At 43.5% G+C, this 17402-nt stretch overlaps 1 protein-coding gene across 1 annotated transcript in view; it reads left to right on the plus strand.

Annotated features, from left to right (window-relative positions):
• Nucleotides 1-17402, plus strand: part of LOC115481707 (roundabout homolog 3-like) — a 163295-nt gene that overhangs the window by 84636 nt on the left and 61257 nt on the right. The window contains exon 10 of the mRNA XM_030221044.1: nucleotides 15329-15477. Within this exon, the coding sequence (XP_030076904.1) occupies nucleotides 15329-15477 (149 nt within the window). The remainder of the gene's footprint in view (nucleotides 1-15328; nucleotides 15478-17402) is intronic.

Raw genomic sequence — 17402 nt, forward strand, 5'->3', positions numbered from 1 at the left:
TTTTATTGTATCCCACCATCAGTAAAGGTAGGATATAAATAACAAACCTATAAACCTATTATGTAAGTTTTATTATGGGTAAAAACAGAGTGCTTTGAGAAATGATGCCTGAGAGCATAGATCTACTTGGGGTGTAGTGCATGACTTGTAAATCTTTCAAAACCTCAAAATCTTTCTTAGCCTTAGATGCTGACCACATCACTATCTTTAAAACCAAATTGGTTTCCTTCTTTAAATCAGTTGTTGGATCCTTAAGTTTCTCATAAAAAGCCCTATCTTTCAATTGTCTATTGACCTCTTTAACATCTGTAACAACTGTACCCCCACCTTTGTAAGCAAGTTTTATGATAATGTTACCCATTGGAGCCGACTCTGTGGGTGCTGTGGGTACTTGAGCACCCCCAATATTGAGAAAATTCCTTGTATGTGTCTAAGGAGGGGTTATTTTCATTGGGCTTAGCACCCCCAATAATTTTGAAAAGTTGGCTCCTATGATGTTACCATTATTTTCAAGGGTATTAATTGCTCTTCTTTTAAAGTTCAATATTTTTATTGAAAAAATCAAATACATACAAACCCCAGCTCACAGGACATCATTCTCAAATAGCTGAGCTCCCAGCACAAATAAACCTTAACAAGTTGACAAAGCATCTAATGGTACTAATTTTTCTTCTTTACTAAGGTTATAATAAATTTTCTTTTCACCGTCTTCCATCTTTTCTCTGTCTTTCATAAGCATTTTCTCTCATTCCATTATAAGAGGGTTAGGATTGCCTAGAGGATTTCATCTACTGCCATGTTTGATAATGGAAAGATCTGTGTAATTAGTAGTTTGTCCGAAACAAAATAGTCAATACTTTTCAATTTGTGGGTAAATTGAAATAGTTCTACTCTAGTATTTAGGGGTCCTTTTACCAAGCTCTGTTAAAAGGACCCCTGTGGTGATGTCAGCGCATGGGTTTGCCACGTGCCGAGGCCCCCCTTTTCCACAATGGGTAAAAGGCTTTTTATTTTTTAAAAAGGAAATGGCCATGTGGTAAGTGAACCATTTGCTGCACAGCCATTTCTTGGGGGAGCCCTTACTGCCACTTATTTAGGAGGCGGTAAAGGCTCCCATGCTAACCTAGTGCTATTCCCCCCCCCCTAAAAATTCCAGAAATGGCGTGCAGTGAGGGTAGGCACTACCACCAGGATCCTGTGGTAGCCCAGCGGTTGTGCCAGACTGCCGCATGGCAAGCCCATGGTAGGCTTGCTGCGCTTTAGTAAAAGGGCCCCTTACGGTGTTATAACATGGTGTAGGGGTGAACGATAGACCTTTATTCAAAACTAATAGTTCACTGTCATTTAGCTCTCTTTTTTGATACATTGTAAATCTTATCTATTCCTCTTGTGCTAGTGGAAGGTATCTGTAGTGGAATGTTCTACTACTACTACTTATCATTTCTATAGCGCTACTAGACGTACGCAGCGCTGTACACTTGAACATGAAGAGACAGTCCCTGCTCGACAGAGCTTACAATCTAATTAGGATAGACAAACAGGATAAATAAGGGATAAGGACAAAGAGTAGCAAGATTCCGGAATCCCAAAGACTACTACTACTATTTATCATTTCTATAGCACTACTAGATGTAAGCAGCGCTGTACACTTGAACATGAAGAGACAGTCCCTGCTCGACAGAGCTTACAATCTAATTAGGACAGACAAACAGGAGATAAGGGAATATTAAAGTTCTGCTTTCTATTATCACTTCCTCTCCCCCTTGCATTGGATATGAAGTTGTTTTCTTTTCTTTTCTTCTGCCCGGGAGTGGAGTCTCCTCTAAAGTAGAATTAAGATATTCCCTAAGTGAAAAATCTATTGGTCTACATTGTATCTGAGTGGGGTTTGATAGAGAGAGGTAGAGGGGTCGAATAGCCTCTAAGTCATTTCTACTACGTTTGCTTGGTTTTTCATAATTTGGGCAAACAACTAAATTCAAATGCACAGGATCTTATTCACTAATGCATTCATAAGTGTCACCTTAAAACAAAATAGTAAATGCAATGAAACTTGAAAAAAATATCTTTTTTTAAATTATATTTTTCAAAAATAGGAGGAAAAGACCTCACAACACCAGCACAAAGCCTATTGGTTATGGAAAACCTGTATGAATAAATCATTCTAGACTGCAGCTCATTCAAAAAGTAATCATGGGTCATAAAAACCTCCTCAAAAGTGTCAAAAAATTATCCAGACTTTACCTTCTATATTATAGGGTTAATAGTGTCCTAAAAATAAAAGGCAAACTTAACTTATGGAAGTCATTTGCAGCCAAGGTGATTTTTCTTCTGCAAAAAAACTTCAAAGTATCCAAGTGGTGCTGCAACTATCAACTCGGCACTGCATTTCGATAACGGCTTCTTCTGGAGACCACACCACTAATGCCTACAAAAGAACTTAGATCGATGTGTTGTTGTAAACCTACACCCCTACAGAAATAAATCAATGAACAGCATACTCCTGCCACTCTTGCTGGCTCTGTCTTTAGCAAATGTCAAAAAATTACATTCAATAGATAAAGGACACAAATCCGTTGATTTACCAATCACAAACTTATGACGTCAGTGTAAATGAGTCAATCAGGGAGCTGGGATATTGGAAACAAAAAATAAGCAAGCTAATCAGAGGCTAAATGAAAAAAAACTGATCAAAAGGGCTGATCAAAAAAATGCCGCCCATTGCAACATTGTATTCAAACCTCCTGGTTCGTAGGACTTTAGGCGGAAAATCCAGCGTTGTTCTTGCTGCAGTAACTGCTTACCTCTGTCTCCACCCCAGTTTATAAATTTATTCTCTACTACTTTAGACACTGCAGATGCATGTATCCTTACTCTCTCCAGAGGGTGGTTGTTCATACCGTCTTCTGGTTTTGATGAGTTCCAATTTCATATTGATTTGGATCACTTCATTAGACAGTTAAAATTAAAAATTTATTTTTCTACAAATAGTATTGTGGAAGATCATTCACAGATAAACATATATTCCACCTGGACCCCTCGGTTCCTTTGGACTCTGTAATTAAGATATTCAAGGCTCTATGGGAATCAAAACTTTTTTCTAAACAACATTGATTAAATTGTCATGAAACCTAAGATGAAAGATCCTCTTTATGGAAATTGCATCGTGATCAAGAAAGCTGACAAAGGTGGTGCAGTAGTCATCCAAAATAGGAATGATCACATAAATGAAATTGAGTCACAACTGATTGATTTGAAAACCTATAAGAAATTGGACACTGACCCTACAGGTGAAATACAAGAGGAAATTAAAATTCTCACACAGGAAGCACTGAAAACTGGTTTTCTAACAAAGAAAGAATGGAAATTTATGAACACTTTACATCCCTTGACTCCAATGCTATATGTGCTCCCCAAAATTCACAAACATTTGGACAAACCTCCACAACACCTGATTTTATCATCTAGGGGCTCTTTACTCAAACCATTGTCCATCTTTGTGGACTATTTTTTTGAAACCATTTATTGAACTCTCCTCATCTTATGTGAAAGATACATCACGTTTTTTATGCATTTTGGATGACTGACAAAAAACCTTTTTTGGTCACGATGGATATTAAGTCCTTATATACATCCATTACATAACCACAGGTTTTGCAAGTATTTTGGCAGGCTTTGGAGGATCATCCGAGACTTGTTGAAATCCCTTCTGATTTTTTTTGTTTGAATTGATTAACTTAGCCCTTTGTAAGCATTATTTTCTTTTTCAGGACACGTTTTATCATCAAGTCTCAGAAGTAGCGATGGGAGCTACATTTGCTCCTGCTATTGAAAATGTATTCATGAACAATTTTGAGAATAAATGGTTGTTGGATTCTCCATACAAAGATGATATCCTGGTTTGGAAACGATATATAGATGACGTTTTCATGCTTTAGACTGGAGAACCACACCAGTTACAGGATTTTATGGACTGGATTAATTATTGTGACACAGCGATCTAGTTCACATATAAGTTTTCAGATTCTACCATTCGTTTTTTGGATGTAATGGCCACACTTTCTGATGAAGTTGTTTTTTCTACTTCTACTACTACTGCTATTTATTAAAGTATACTGGAAACCTACTGACAGGAACGGTCCATTACAATACCATAGTTCTCATCCCTGGTCCCTGAAGAACAGCCTACCTTATTCACAATTTTTAAGACACAGAATTTGTAGCGATGTTGTAGATTATAAAGAACAAGCAAGAGATCTGGCTACCAGCTTGCTCCAACGGGGCTGTCCCACACATGTTCTGCATAAATCTTATACACAGGCTAAATACAACAACTGGGTCCTCTGGTACAATTTGATCGTACTGAGCCCTTTGTGTTACATTATAAGATGGGTGGGGAAAAGGTGGCTAATTTGATTAAGAAAAACTGGGACATTATGCAGTCTCATCCAGTTTTTTCCAACCATGATTTGAGGATTGCATATTCCAGAGACTCTAAAGGAAATTCTGAGTCTAGCAATATTACCCATTTATGACCAGCATACTCTATCAGTAGGTCATGTAAAATGTACCAATTTTATTTATTGTGATATGAATATAGAGTATACAGATTTTATAAACCCTGATGATGGAAAAACATACAAGCTCAAGTCAACAACTAATTGTAGTTTTAAAATGTCCCTGCAATAAACTTTGTGTGGAGAAAACCACCTGCTGCTTTGCTGTGTGGTTGAGTGAACACAAATCTTGTATTTCTAATGAAAAACTAGGGTGCCATTGGTGGCTTATTGCAAGAAATTTCGACATGACTTTACATCATTTAAATGTTGGATTACAGTTCAAGTTGACCAAGTTACTAGGGGTGGAGACAGGTAAGCAGTTATTGCAGCAAGAACAGCGCTGGATTTTCTGCCTAAAGTCCTACGAACCAGGGGGTTTGAATGCAATGGGTGGCATTTTTTTGATCAACCCTTTTGATCAGTTTTTTCATTTAGCCTCCGGTTAGCCCACTTGTTTTTTGTTTCCAATGTCGCCGCTCCCTGATTGACTCATTTGCACTGACATCATAAGTTTGTGATTGATAAATCAATGGATTGGCATCCTTTATCTGTTGAACGCCATTTTATGGCATTCGCTAAAGACAGAGCCAGCAAGAGTAGCAGGAGTATGTTCATTGATTTATTTCTGTAGGGGTGTATGTTTACAACAATACATTGATCTAAGTTTTTTTTTGCAGGTATTAGCAGTGTGGTCTCCAGAAGAAGCCATTAGCGAAATGGGTCCCCGTCAGGACCACCACCGTCTTGCTATCCTGCTCGAGGTAACGCAGTGCTGAGTTGATAGTTGCAGCACCACTTAGATACTTTAAAGTTTATCACAGAAGGAAAATCACCTTGGCTACAAGTGATTTCCATAAGTTAAGTGTGCCTTTTACTTTTAGGACATTATTAACCCTATAATATACAAGGTCAAGTCTGGATAATTTTTTGACACTTTTGAGGAGGTTTTTCTGACCCATGATTACTTTTTGAACCAGCTGCAGTCTAGAATGATTTACTCATACAGGTTTTCCATAACCAATAGGCTTTGTGCTGGTGTTATGAGGTCTTTTCCTCCTATTTTTGAAAAAATAATTTAAAAAAAGATATTTTTTCAAGTTTCATTGTATTCACTATTTTGTTTTAAGTTTTCATAATTTGGGCCTAGAGGTAGATCTTTTCTCTTGGCTTGGATATTTCTCTCTCTATATTGCCTACATTTCTAATATTGGGGCCCTTTTACTAAGCTGTGCTAAAAGGCTTTCAGTTTTCCCTACTAATAGCCACACGCTAATTTTCCCATTAGTCCATAGCCATTAGCATGTGAGCACTTACAGATACCTATTTTGTAGGCAGTAGGGGCTCATACGCTAATCTGAACTCATTGGTTAGCGTGCAGCAATGTAGCTACGCTAACTGATTAGTGCAGAACATATCTACTCTCCACCCCCCAATACTAAAAAATAAATCTTTTTTTTTAGCACGTGGGCAAGCGTGCACTGATCCTGAAACTACCATGGAATGTCTGTGCTAGTGGTTTTTAACCTGTGGCAAGCAAGCGTTAGTGCTTACTGCAGCTTAGTAAAAGGAACCCACTGTTATTAAATTAAATATATCTGTTGTCCTTAATTGTACCCTTCTTATGCCATGGGTATAAGTACCCATTTTTATAGTCCAATTCATCTTTTTTGAATGTATTGAACTTTATCTGTTTGAGGTCCTCATTAAAGGAATCCAATTGTTTATCGTCATCTTTGTGATTCTTCAGAATTATCAGTTCCTTATCTAGCTTCTCTTTAACTGATTCCAATTTTCTATTTGATGTTTGTAAGAGCAAAATCATTAAGTCAAGAGAACATTTATTTAACATCGCTTCCCATTTTTTCATGAAGTCTTCATCGTCTGTAAAACGTTTAGGGGCTTTGTAATTCTCCGACTTCTTGGAATTCTTTTGTACGTAGAGAAGTGTAATTCAGTCCTTAACATTCTGTTACTTAATATGATTGTCTCTTCCCAGTGGTCTAGGTAGTCATTTTCTCCCTCTGATTCTGTAAAGAATGCTTTTTTAGGTAGCATGTTTTGTAGGACGTCCTCATTGAAGCTAAGGATGCCATGCCAAGGGGAAAAGATATTATGCCTTAATTCACCAGAAGGTGTCAGTACAGGAGAGGAAGATGGGATTCACAGTCTATGTCAACAAAAGAGGAAAGTAGATTACAGAGATAGAAGACAAAAACTGTGTTATTTAAAATTGCCTGACTTAGCCACATTTCACCCAAGGTTGGGTGGTGTCAGTGAGTAAAACTGAAATAAATTACAATTATAGAAAATTAAAACGTACTATAAATTACAATTAAAATTTCTTTAACATAACTGGAAACAAATACATAATTAAAAATAAACATATGCATAATTTAAAATTAAAAGAACTGAAAACCCACAAACATACTTTAATTAAATAACTTGAAAATTATGGGGACAATAAACAATTATAGTCTAAGGGAACCACCATAAAAGTGTGCATAGACATGTTTCTTATAAGTAAGTACAACTCAAGCCACTTTGTTGAGCAGACCAGATGGAGCTTGTAATTTTATTATGAAGGTTTTATTGTAAACCATCTAGAATTGTAGGATGGAGAAGGTTATACATTTTTTAAATAAATAAAAATCTTCCTGCTTTGTACTGGGAACTGCCTAAATACACAGGGGCTGATATTCAGGCCACGGGAGTTAATTCAGCTAATTCCCACGATCACCACTAAACTCAGATATTCAATGCCAGGCCGTTTCCGGTGACCAGCATTGAATATCCAGTTTATTTTTGGGTGGTTAGACAATAACTGGCGATGTTGATATTCAGACTTAACCAGTTATCCTCTAACCAGCCAAAGATATCCCACATATTCACATGGCCAAATATAGCTTATTTATTTATTACATTTGTATCCCACATTTTCCCACCTATTTGCAGGCTCAATGTGGCTTACATAGTACCGGAAAGGCGATTGCCATTTCCAATGTGAACAAATACAATGTGATGTTGTGATAAGATGTAATTTAAATGGTAAAGTCACAGTAATAGTCGTAAGGTGGGAGAGTAGCAATGTGTTCATACATGCTTCGGTTTTCTTGTGTAGCCAAGGTCAGTCCTTTAGGTTGAATTGGGAGGGTATGCTTTTTTTGAACAGCTGCCAAAGTGGGGCTGAAAATTGGCGGATAGCCAGTTATGTTGGCCAATATAACTTCTAGCCGCTAACTGGTGATATTCAGTTGAAGATAGCCAGCTATCCCCTGCTGAATATTTATTTATTTGTTACATTTGTATCACACATTTTCCCAGCTATTTGTAGGCGCAATGTGGCTTACATAGTACCGGAGAGACGTTTGCAGACTCTGGTGTAAACAAATACAAAGTGATATTGTGGTAAGATAAAGTTCATGTGGCGTGGAGGGGCATAATCGAACGGAAACACCTATCTCCATGGGCGTTTATCTCCGAGAACGGGTCCGTGAAGGGGCGGGCCGAACCGTATTTTTGAAAAAATGGATTTTTTTGAGCTGGACGTTTGTTTTTTTTAGCGATAATGGAAACTAAAAACGCCCAGCTCAAAAACGTCCTAATCCTAGCCATTTGGTTGTGGAAGGGGCCAGGATTGGTAGTACACTGGCCCCCCTGATATGCCAGGACACCAACTGGGCACCCTAGGTCAGTGTGGTGGACTTCAGAAAAAGCTCCCACATGCATAGCTCCCTTACCACGGGTGCTGAGCTCCCAACCCCCTCCCCCAAAACCCACTACCCACAAATGTACAACACTACCATAGCTCTTAGGGGTGAAGGGGGCACCTACATGTGGGTACAGTGGGTTTTGGAGGCCTCCCATTTACCAGCAGAAGTGTTACAGATGGGGTGGGCCTGGGGCCACCTGGCTGAAGTGCACTGCGGTACCCACTAAAAGTGCTCCAGGGACCTGCATACACGCAGGCCTCTAGTAACATAGTAGATGACGGCAGAAAAAGACCTGCATGGTCCATCTAGTCTGCCCAAGATAAACTCATATCTTGAATTTGTACCTGTCTTTTTCAGGGCACAGACCGTATAAGTCTGCCCAGCAGTATTTCCCACCTCCCAACCACCAGTCCCGTCTCCCATCACCGGCTCTGGTACAGACCGTATAAGTTTGCCCTCCCCTATCCTAGCCTCCCAACCACCAACCCCTCTTCCCCCCACCTGCTCCGCCACCCAATTTCAGCTAAGCTTCTGAGGATCCATTCCTGCTGCACAGGATTCCTTTATGCATATCCCACGCATGTTTGAATTCCGTTACCGTTTTCATCTCCACCACCTCCCGCGGGACGGCATTCCAAGCATCCACCACCCTCTCCGTGAAAAAATACTTCCTGACATCTTTTTTGAGTCTGCCCCCCTTCAATCTCATTTCATGTCCTCTCGTTCTACCGCCTTCCCATCTCCGGAAAAGATTTTTTTGCGGATTAATACCTTTCAAGTATTTGAACGTCTGTATCATATCACCCCTGTTCCTCCTTTCCTCCAGGGTATACATGTTCAGGTCAGCAAGTCTTTGGTCATTCGTCTTGGAACGCAAATCCCATACCATTCTCGTAGCTTTTCTTTGCACCGCTTCCATTTTTTTAACATCCTTCGCAAGGTACGGCCTCCAAAACTGAACACAATACTCCAGGTGGGGCCTCACCAACGACTTGTACAGGGGCATCCACACTTCCTTTCTTCTGTTGATCACACCTCTCTCTATACAGCCTAGCAACCTTCTCGCTATGGCCACCGCCTTGTCACACTGTTTCGTCGCCTTCAGATCCTCGGATACTATCACCCCAAGATCCCTCTCCCCCTCAGTACCTATCAGACTCTCCCCGCCTAACACATACGTCTCTCGTGGGTTTCTACTCCCTAAATGCATCACTTTGCATTTCTTCGCATTGAATTTTAATTGCCAAACCTCAGACCATTCTTCTAGCTTCCTCAAATCCCTTTTCATGCTTTCCACTCCCTCCCGGGCATCCACTCTGTTGCAAATCTTAGTATCATCCGCAAATAGGCAAACTTTACCTTCTAACCCTTCGGCAATGTCACTCACAAATATATTGAACAGAATCAGCCCCAGCACCGATCCCTGAGGCACTCCGCTACTCATCTTTCCCTCCTCCGAGCGAACTCCATTTACCATCACCCTCTGTCGTCTGTCCGTCAACCAGTTCCTAATCCAGTTCACCACTTCGGGACCTATCTTCAGCCCATCTAGTTTATTTAAGAGCCTCCTGTGAGGAACCGTGTCAAAAGCTTTGCTAAAATCTAAGTAGATTACGTCTATAGCACGTCGATGATTCAATTCTCCAGTTACCCAATCAAAGAATTCAATGAGATTCGTTTGGCACGATTTCCCTCTGGTAAAACCATGTTGTCTCGGATCTTGCAGCTTGTTGGCTTCTAGGAAATTCACTATCCTTTCCTTCAGCATGGCTTCCATTACTTTTCCAATAACCGAAGTGAGGCTTACCGGCCTGTAGTTTCCAGCTTCTTCCCTATCACCACTTTTGTGAAGAGGTACCACCTCCGCCGTTCTCCAGTCCCTCGGAACCTCTCCCGTCTCCAAGGATTTACTAAACAAATCTTTAAGAGGACCCGCCAGGACCTCTCTGAGCTCCCTCAATATTCTGGGGTGGATCCCGTCCGGTCCCATGGCTTTGTCCACCTTTAGCTTTCCAAGTTGTTGATACACACTCTCTTCCGTGAACGGTGCTATATCCATTCCATTCTCAGGTGTACTTTTGCCAGTCCCTCGCGGTCCTTCTCCAGGATTTTCTTCAGTGAAAACCGAACAAAAGTATCTATTTAGTAAATTGACTTTTTCTTCATCATTATCTACATAGCGGTTCGCTGTATCTTTTAGTCTCACAATTCCCTTTTTAGTCCTTCTTCTTTCACTAATATACCTGAAGAAATTTTTGTCGCCCCTCCTTACATTTCTAGCCATTTGTTCTTCCGCTTGCGCCTTCGCCAGACGTACCTCTCTCTTGGCTTCTTTCAGTTTCATCCGGTATTCCTCCCTGTGTTCCTCTTCTTGAGATTTTCTATATTTCTGGAACGCCAACTCTTTAGCCTTTATTTTCTCAGCCATTTGCTTGGAGAACCATATTGGTTTCCTTTTCCTCTTGCTTTTATTTACTCGCCTTACATAAAGGTCTGTGGCCCTATTTATTGCTTCTTTCAGCCTGGACCACTGCCCTTCCACTTCCTGTTCGTCCTCCCAGCCCATCATCTCCTTCCTCAGGTAGTCCCCCATTTTACTAAAGTCAGCACGCTTGAAATCCAGGACTTTGAGTTTAGAGTGGCCGCCCTCCACTTCAGCTGTTATATCAAACCAAACCGTTTGATGGTCACTGTTTCCCAGATGTGCACACACTCGCACATTTGACACACTATCCCCATTTGTGAGCACCAGATCCAGCATCGCTCCCTCCCTCATGGGTTCCGTCACCATCTGTCTGAGCAGAGCACTTTGGAAAGCATCTACGATCTCTCTACTTCTTTCCGATTTGGCAGACGGAACCTTCCAATCTACATCCGGCAGATTGAAATCTCCCATCAACAGAACCTCTTTTTTCTTTCCTAATTTTTGAATATCTGCAATCAGATCTTTATCTAGTTCCTCTAATTGTGTGGGGGGTCTGTAGACAACACCCACGTGGACAGAAGTTCTATCCTCTCTTTTTAAGGTGATCCATATCGCTTCTTCTTTTCCCCAGGTCCCTGTCATTTCAGTCGCCATGATATCATTCCTCACATACAGAGCTACTCCTCCACCTTGACGACCCTCTCTATCCTTCCTAAATAGATTATAGCCTGGTATGCTTGCATCCCATTCGTGGGAACTGTTGAGCCATGTCTCTGTGATCGCAACAACATCTAAGTCTGCCTCCAACATCAGGGCTTGAAGGTCATGAACTTTATTGCTTAGACTACGAGCACTTGTGGCCATTGCTTTCCACCTATATTTCTTGGTATGTGTTTTGTGATTTGGGGGTGTCTTTTCACTTTGGGTACCGTCATGTCTTTTTGTTCCAACTTTATTAAGTCCCAAGTGCCAGCTAACTACTGTTAAGGCAATTCTCTGGGTGATTTAACTTCCAAAATTGCCCTAGAATATAAAAAATAAACTTTCCTTGTTGTAATATAAATCCAGATATTCCCAATAATTATATCAGTTTCAACAATGTAAAATGCACTTTAGAGCCCCAATACAATACAGCCTCCCTCTCAGAGCTTGGTAGGAAGAGAAAAAGAAAGAAAATAAGAGGTTTCACAGGGCAAAATTAATTAAGCACTAAGCATTAAAATAAAGAGAATATCAGGAATCTCACCTATAGCCAGAAAGTTGAGAAGTTTGGAATTTAGAAGGTCCAAATTTGTTATACTTTGGAGGAGTTTGCTTCAGGTACAGACAGAGAGAGAGAGAGGTCAGCACCTGAGCAAAGTTAGAAATGGTTTGACCCCATTCAGAGCTCAACCCTTACCTCCTGCTGTGTAATGATTAAGAGGCAGATGCACTAAAGCTAAATGAGCCTTTAATGACCCTCCAACGAGGAAAATTTGATCCGTTGCATGCATCAAAGGGCTTTTACCGAGGAAGCCAGCAGCTAACGAAAACGGAATGGAGATGAGCAATTAGTGTGAAAACCCCATTGAAACGACATGCACTAACCTTTTCCGATTGCCTTTACGCAGGAAAAAGGCAGGAAATCTAACGAGAGGTCTGGACCTCTCTTTAGGACAGCTCTGTGCCAGGAAAAATCATTAAGTGAAAAAATAAACAAACTTTGAGCCAATCCCAGCGCATTAGCAGAGCTAAAAGCGCTGTGATTGGTCCAAAGGACGTCAGAAAACACATCAAATAAAAAAAATAAAAAAAGGATCGGGAGGGGGCAAGGGCGCTCATCAGGAGCGTCCTGTATGGACGGCCTTGCCCCCCCCCCCCGCTGCTCCCCACTTTCCGCCGCTTCATCCCCCCCCCCCCCCGAAAAAGCAAAATGCTAGCTGCCCCGGTCCCCCTCCCTTCCTGTTCCTGTGTTCTGCAGAGCTAACTCCGCCTCCCGTCATTCTTTCGCACCGTGCCCCGCCCCCGCTGCCCCCCCTGAGGTCGACTACGCCGCGCCCCCCCTCCACCGAGACCCCCCTCCCTATTAACGACCCGAGCAGCGCCTCTCACCTCTTTCAGAAGCGCTGCACGGGCAGGAAGATCTATTGTGTTGGTTGTAGAGTCTCCATGACGTCTCTTCTAACCTGGCGGGGCCTGGGCCAGGTTAGAAGAGACGTCATGGAGACTCTACAACCAACACAATAGATCTTCCTGCCCGTGCAGCGCTTCTGAAAGAGGTGAGAGGCGCTGCTCGGGTCGTTAATAGGGAGGGGGGTCTCGGTGGAGGGGGGGAGCGGCGTAGTCGACCTCAGGGGGGGCAGCGGGGGCGGGGCACGGTGCGAAAGAATGACGGGAGGCGGAGTTAGCTCTGCAGAACACAGGAACAAGAACGGAGGGGGACCGGGGCAGCCAGCTAGCATTTTGCTTTTTCGGGGGGGGGGGGGGGAGCGGCGGAAAGTGGGGAGCAGCGGGGCGGGGGCAAGGCCGTCCATACAGGACGCTCCTGATGAGCGCCCTTGCCCCCTCCCGATCCTTTGTTTTTGGATTTTGCTGACCGGGTAGCCACGTGTATGTGTTGTGGCTTTTTTTTTTTGTTTGTTTTTACGTTTGCAGCATGCGCAGAGCAGCCAGCAAAACGCTTGGCTGCTCTGCGCATGATTTAGGGGCCGATTACCGATGTGTATTGTGATTCTTTGATACATTGTACGTTTGAATACCGATCTGAGCATGTGTGACTTTTTTTTTTGGTGCATTCTTCGTTTTTTAAAAATCGTTAGGGACTTTAACGATTTTGATTTTTTTACGTTTGGTTGCTGCATCTGCCCCTAAGTCCCAAGTGCCAGATAACTACTGTTAAGGCAATTCTCTGGGTGGGACCAGACTTTTCAAATGATTTAACTTCCAAAATTGCCCTCCTGCTGTGTAATGATTAAGTCCCAAGTGCCAGCTAACTACTGTTAAGGCAATTCTCTGGGTGGGACCAGAATTTTCAAATGATTTAACTTCCAAAATTGCCCTATAGCCAGAAAGTTGAGAAGTTTGGAATTTAAAAGGTCCAAATTTGTTATACTTTGGAGGAGTTTGCTTCAGGTACAGACAGAGAGAGAGGTCAGCACCTGAGCAAAGTTAGGACTGGTTGCTGCTATATAACATTGGCACACCAGTTGACACCTGAAGACTAATCTCTCCAAAAACGTCCTTTATTGGAATAACCGCCTTTACTCACAGTTAACTGCAGATCAGAGGTTGTGCCCCACTGGCAACGAGTCTCCCTGGTACTGAGATGAGCAGTAGGTCAGAGCTGGCAGAATGCTGTACAATGCCCTCTTTCAGCCACATTCAAGGGAAGAACTAAGTTGTCTAACGTGGCTAACACAGGAAAGGGAACTAAAACTGGCTTACAAAAATGGCCACTACCGCATGGACTACAACAGGAAACACAAAAGGGCACACTCTGACCCAGTAGGCAGGGGGAAAAGCACCATGGGAGAAGAGCCTACCAACTACCAACATCGTGAGACTGTAACACAAGCTAATGAAATCACGGAGCCCAATACCCTACACCCACCACAATGCAATGCTGATGTGACCCTGTACTGCACTCGAGAGCCACATCTGACCCAGGGAAAGTCTGTGACAGGATCGAACACATTCTGCTGTCATGGAGGTGGGTACGGCATTTGAGGCTGGCATACAGGCTGGAAAAAAAGTTTTTAAAGTGGGCTTTTTTTGGTGGGAGGGGGTTAGTGACCACTGGGGGAGTCCGGGGAGGTCATCCCCGATTCCCTCCAGTGGTCATCTGGGCAGTTGGAGCACTTTTTTGGGACTTGTTCGTGAAAAAAAAGGGTCCAAAAAAAGTGACCCAAAATCGTGGTAAAAACGCCTTTTTTTTCGATTATCAGCTAAAGACGCCCATCTCTCCTCGGCTGATAACCACGCCCCAGTTCCGCCTCCGACACGCCCCGTCAACTTTATTCGTTTCCGCGACGGAGTGCAGTTGGAAACGCCCAAAATCAGCTTTCGATTATACCGATTTGGGTGCCTTTGCGAGACAAATGTCTATCTCCCAATTTAGGTCGCACTATAGGCGTTTTCTCTTTCGAAAATAAGCTGGATAGTCACATTAGGGAATCGTAAAGTGGAAGAGTTGTGTCATGTCCATTACGTTCTTTAGTTTTGTTGTGTTGCAGAGATCAGGCATATATGTTGGATTGGTAGGGTATGCCTTTAGCCGGTTATGGGGCATTTAACTGGCCAGGTGCCGATCCTGGCCAGTTAAATGCTTTTGAATATTGGGGAAACAGACTTTATGCCTGATATTTCTGCAGATACAATGTCATGGAAAATAATGCATGTAGATGTGAAAATAGAAGGTGTGCATTTAGTTTAAAAATCCTATCCATAACATGCCCCAGAGATCACCTCCTCTAATAGGGTAAATAAATATGTATTTACCTAGCTAAAGAGTCAGCAGCAGAGCTAGAACAGAGACTGGAGTCCTCCCAGTTTAATACACTCTTTCTGCACCTTGGTTTAGCACTGAGAAAGTCTTTTTGCTGGTGTCAGCGGTTAGTGTTGGGGTAAATTTCCAAATGTCTTTTCCCAACTCACAGGCCGGGCTTGCTGGCCACCGATGCCTCTAACTCTCCATGGTTCTCAGACTCCTGTCCAGTGGCCAACCTCATCCACAATGGGAAGATGAAGGAGATGGCAGTTGGCTGCTATGTGGAAAATCATGATTCCACTGAACAATACCAGAATGGTAAGGACTTGGATAGAATCCTATTCTATGGTCTGCAAAACACCTCTTCCATCATTCTTTACTAGCTTTTAAAAGCAGACAGTACTGGAGACCACATGTGAGTGAAATGGCATGTCGCTTCCCAGTGCACTGCAATCCATGGGGAGCAGCAAATCTGTAATGTTTCATACCACACTGCATCACTGCCCTAGGGTTTTACTCCCTTTTAGCATCCCAGTTAAATACCAGCTCCGCCCATACTGGTGCATCATAGACCTGCCATCTTATAAACCCATGTACATGCAGGACATTTGGATGTGATTCAGGTTTCAGATTTAATTAATATTTGATATAGCGCTCATTCTCCGAGGACAAGCAGGCTGCTTGTTCTCACTGATGGGTGACGTCGTTGGCAGCCCCAGAACCGGAATTCTCCCTAGCAACAAAGAGTTTGCTAGCCTCACGCTCCCGTGTGCATTGCGCATGCGCGACCATCTTCCTGCCCGAACGCGAACGTGCTCCTCAGTCTTGTTTTTTCTGCGGCTCGGGACGCTGCTTCGCGGCTGTTCTCTGCCCCAGAGACCCCTCGCTGCAGTTCTTCAGACTCCCGTGAGTTTTTTCGCCGATTTTCGGCCCCGTTTCGCTTTTCGCGAACTTCTTCTTTAAAAAAAAAAAAGTAAGTTTAGTTTCTCCTTTATTTTTCTAGAGTTTCCATAAGTTTTCTTTCTTTTTCTTCAGCGGCCATTTTGGGCCGCCCGTGCGGGACCCTTTTTTTTCTCCGTCTTTGGTGTTCTTTTTTTCCGACACCATCGCGTTCGACCTCGCCGGCGTGATTTTTCTGCCCATGTCCGCGAAGCCTACCAGCGGCTTTAAAAAGTGCACGTCGTGCAACCGGACAATCTCGCTCACTGATAGACACGTTTCGTGTCTTCAGTGTTTGGGAGCTGGTTATCGTCCCAACACTTGTACTTTGTGCCTCCAATTGAAAAAGAGAACTCAGGCGGCGAGATTGGCTCAGTGGAACATTTTGTTCGGTGCCAGGTCCGGTCCTTCGGTATCGATGGAGTTGGTGGTATTGAGGTCATCGCCGGTATCGATGTCGGTACCGGAGACTGCATCGACATCCGAAGTGCAGGTGAGGGCTGTCCACAGGTCCCATGCTGGTGGCAGCGAGCCATCAAGTGGGTCTCCACCTGTCTCGAGGACTCCTGTTCTACAGGCCCCCCGGGATCGACCTTCTTCAGACCCGGCACTGAGGAAGCGTGTGGATTCCACGTCTTCCTCTTTGGTACCGGAGGGTACCGTTGGCGTGCTTCGGGCGAAGGCTAAGAAGCATCGCCATCGGTCACCTTCCCACCATGGTACCAAGAGCTCCGTGGACGCCAAGGGATTCGGCACCCGAAAAGCGCCAATGCCGGGAGGATCGCTCGCCCTCCATTCAAGAGGTGTCGGTGCGCTATACCCAGGACAGCCCGGTACTGCCTCCGAGCCCCAGACAGGTTCTGTCATCGTTGCCTTTACCGGCTCCTTTGCCTTTCTCTACAGCTACTCTGAACGAAAGCCTCCGGGCCATACTGCCAGAGATTCTGGGAGAGCTGTTGTGACCATCTCCGATATCTTTGGTGCTTGCGCCGTCGGTACCGTCTGTTCCGGTACTGCACGTGCTTGTGCCGTCAGTACCGTTGAGAGAGACAGCGGTTGGCTCATCGCCCGTGGTGAGGTCTCCGTCCCCAGTACCAGTATCGGCCACCACCCAGGTTGACTCCCCGCCGATGTCGCTGGAGGAAGCTTCGTCGCCTGCGGCTCGGGGGTCTTCCTTTCAACACCGCCACGGAGGACATTGTTCCTCGGCGTCGAGACGGGCCCGGCTTCGGACCGAGGTTCAGCAACTCATGTCCGATACCGATGGAGAGGACTCATGGGAAGTGGAGGCGGACACCAGGTAT

This window comes from Microcaecilia unicolor, chromosome 12, assembly GCF_901765095.1.
Source record: "Microcaecilia unicolor chromosome 12, aMicUni1.1, whole genome shotgun sequence".
Taxonomy (NCBI): domain Eukaryota; kingdom Metazoa; phylum Chordata; class Amphibia; order Gymnophiona; family Siphonopidae; genus Microcaecilia; species Microcaecilia unicolor.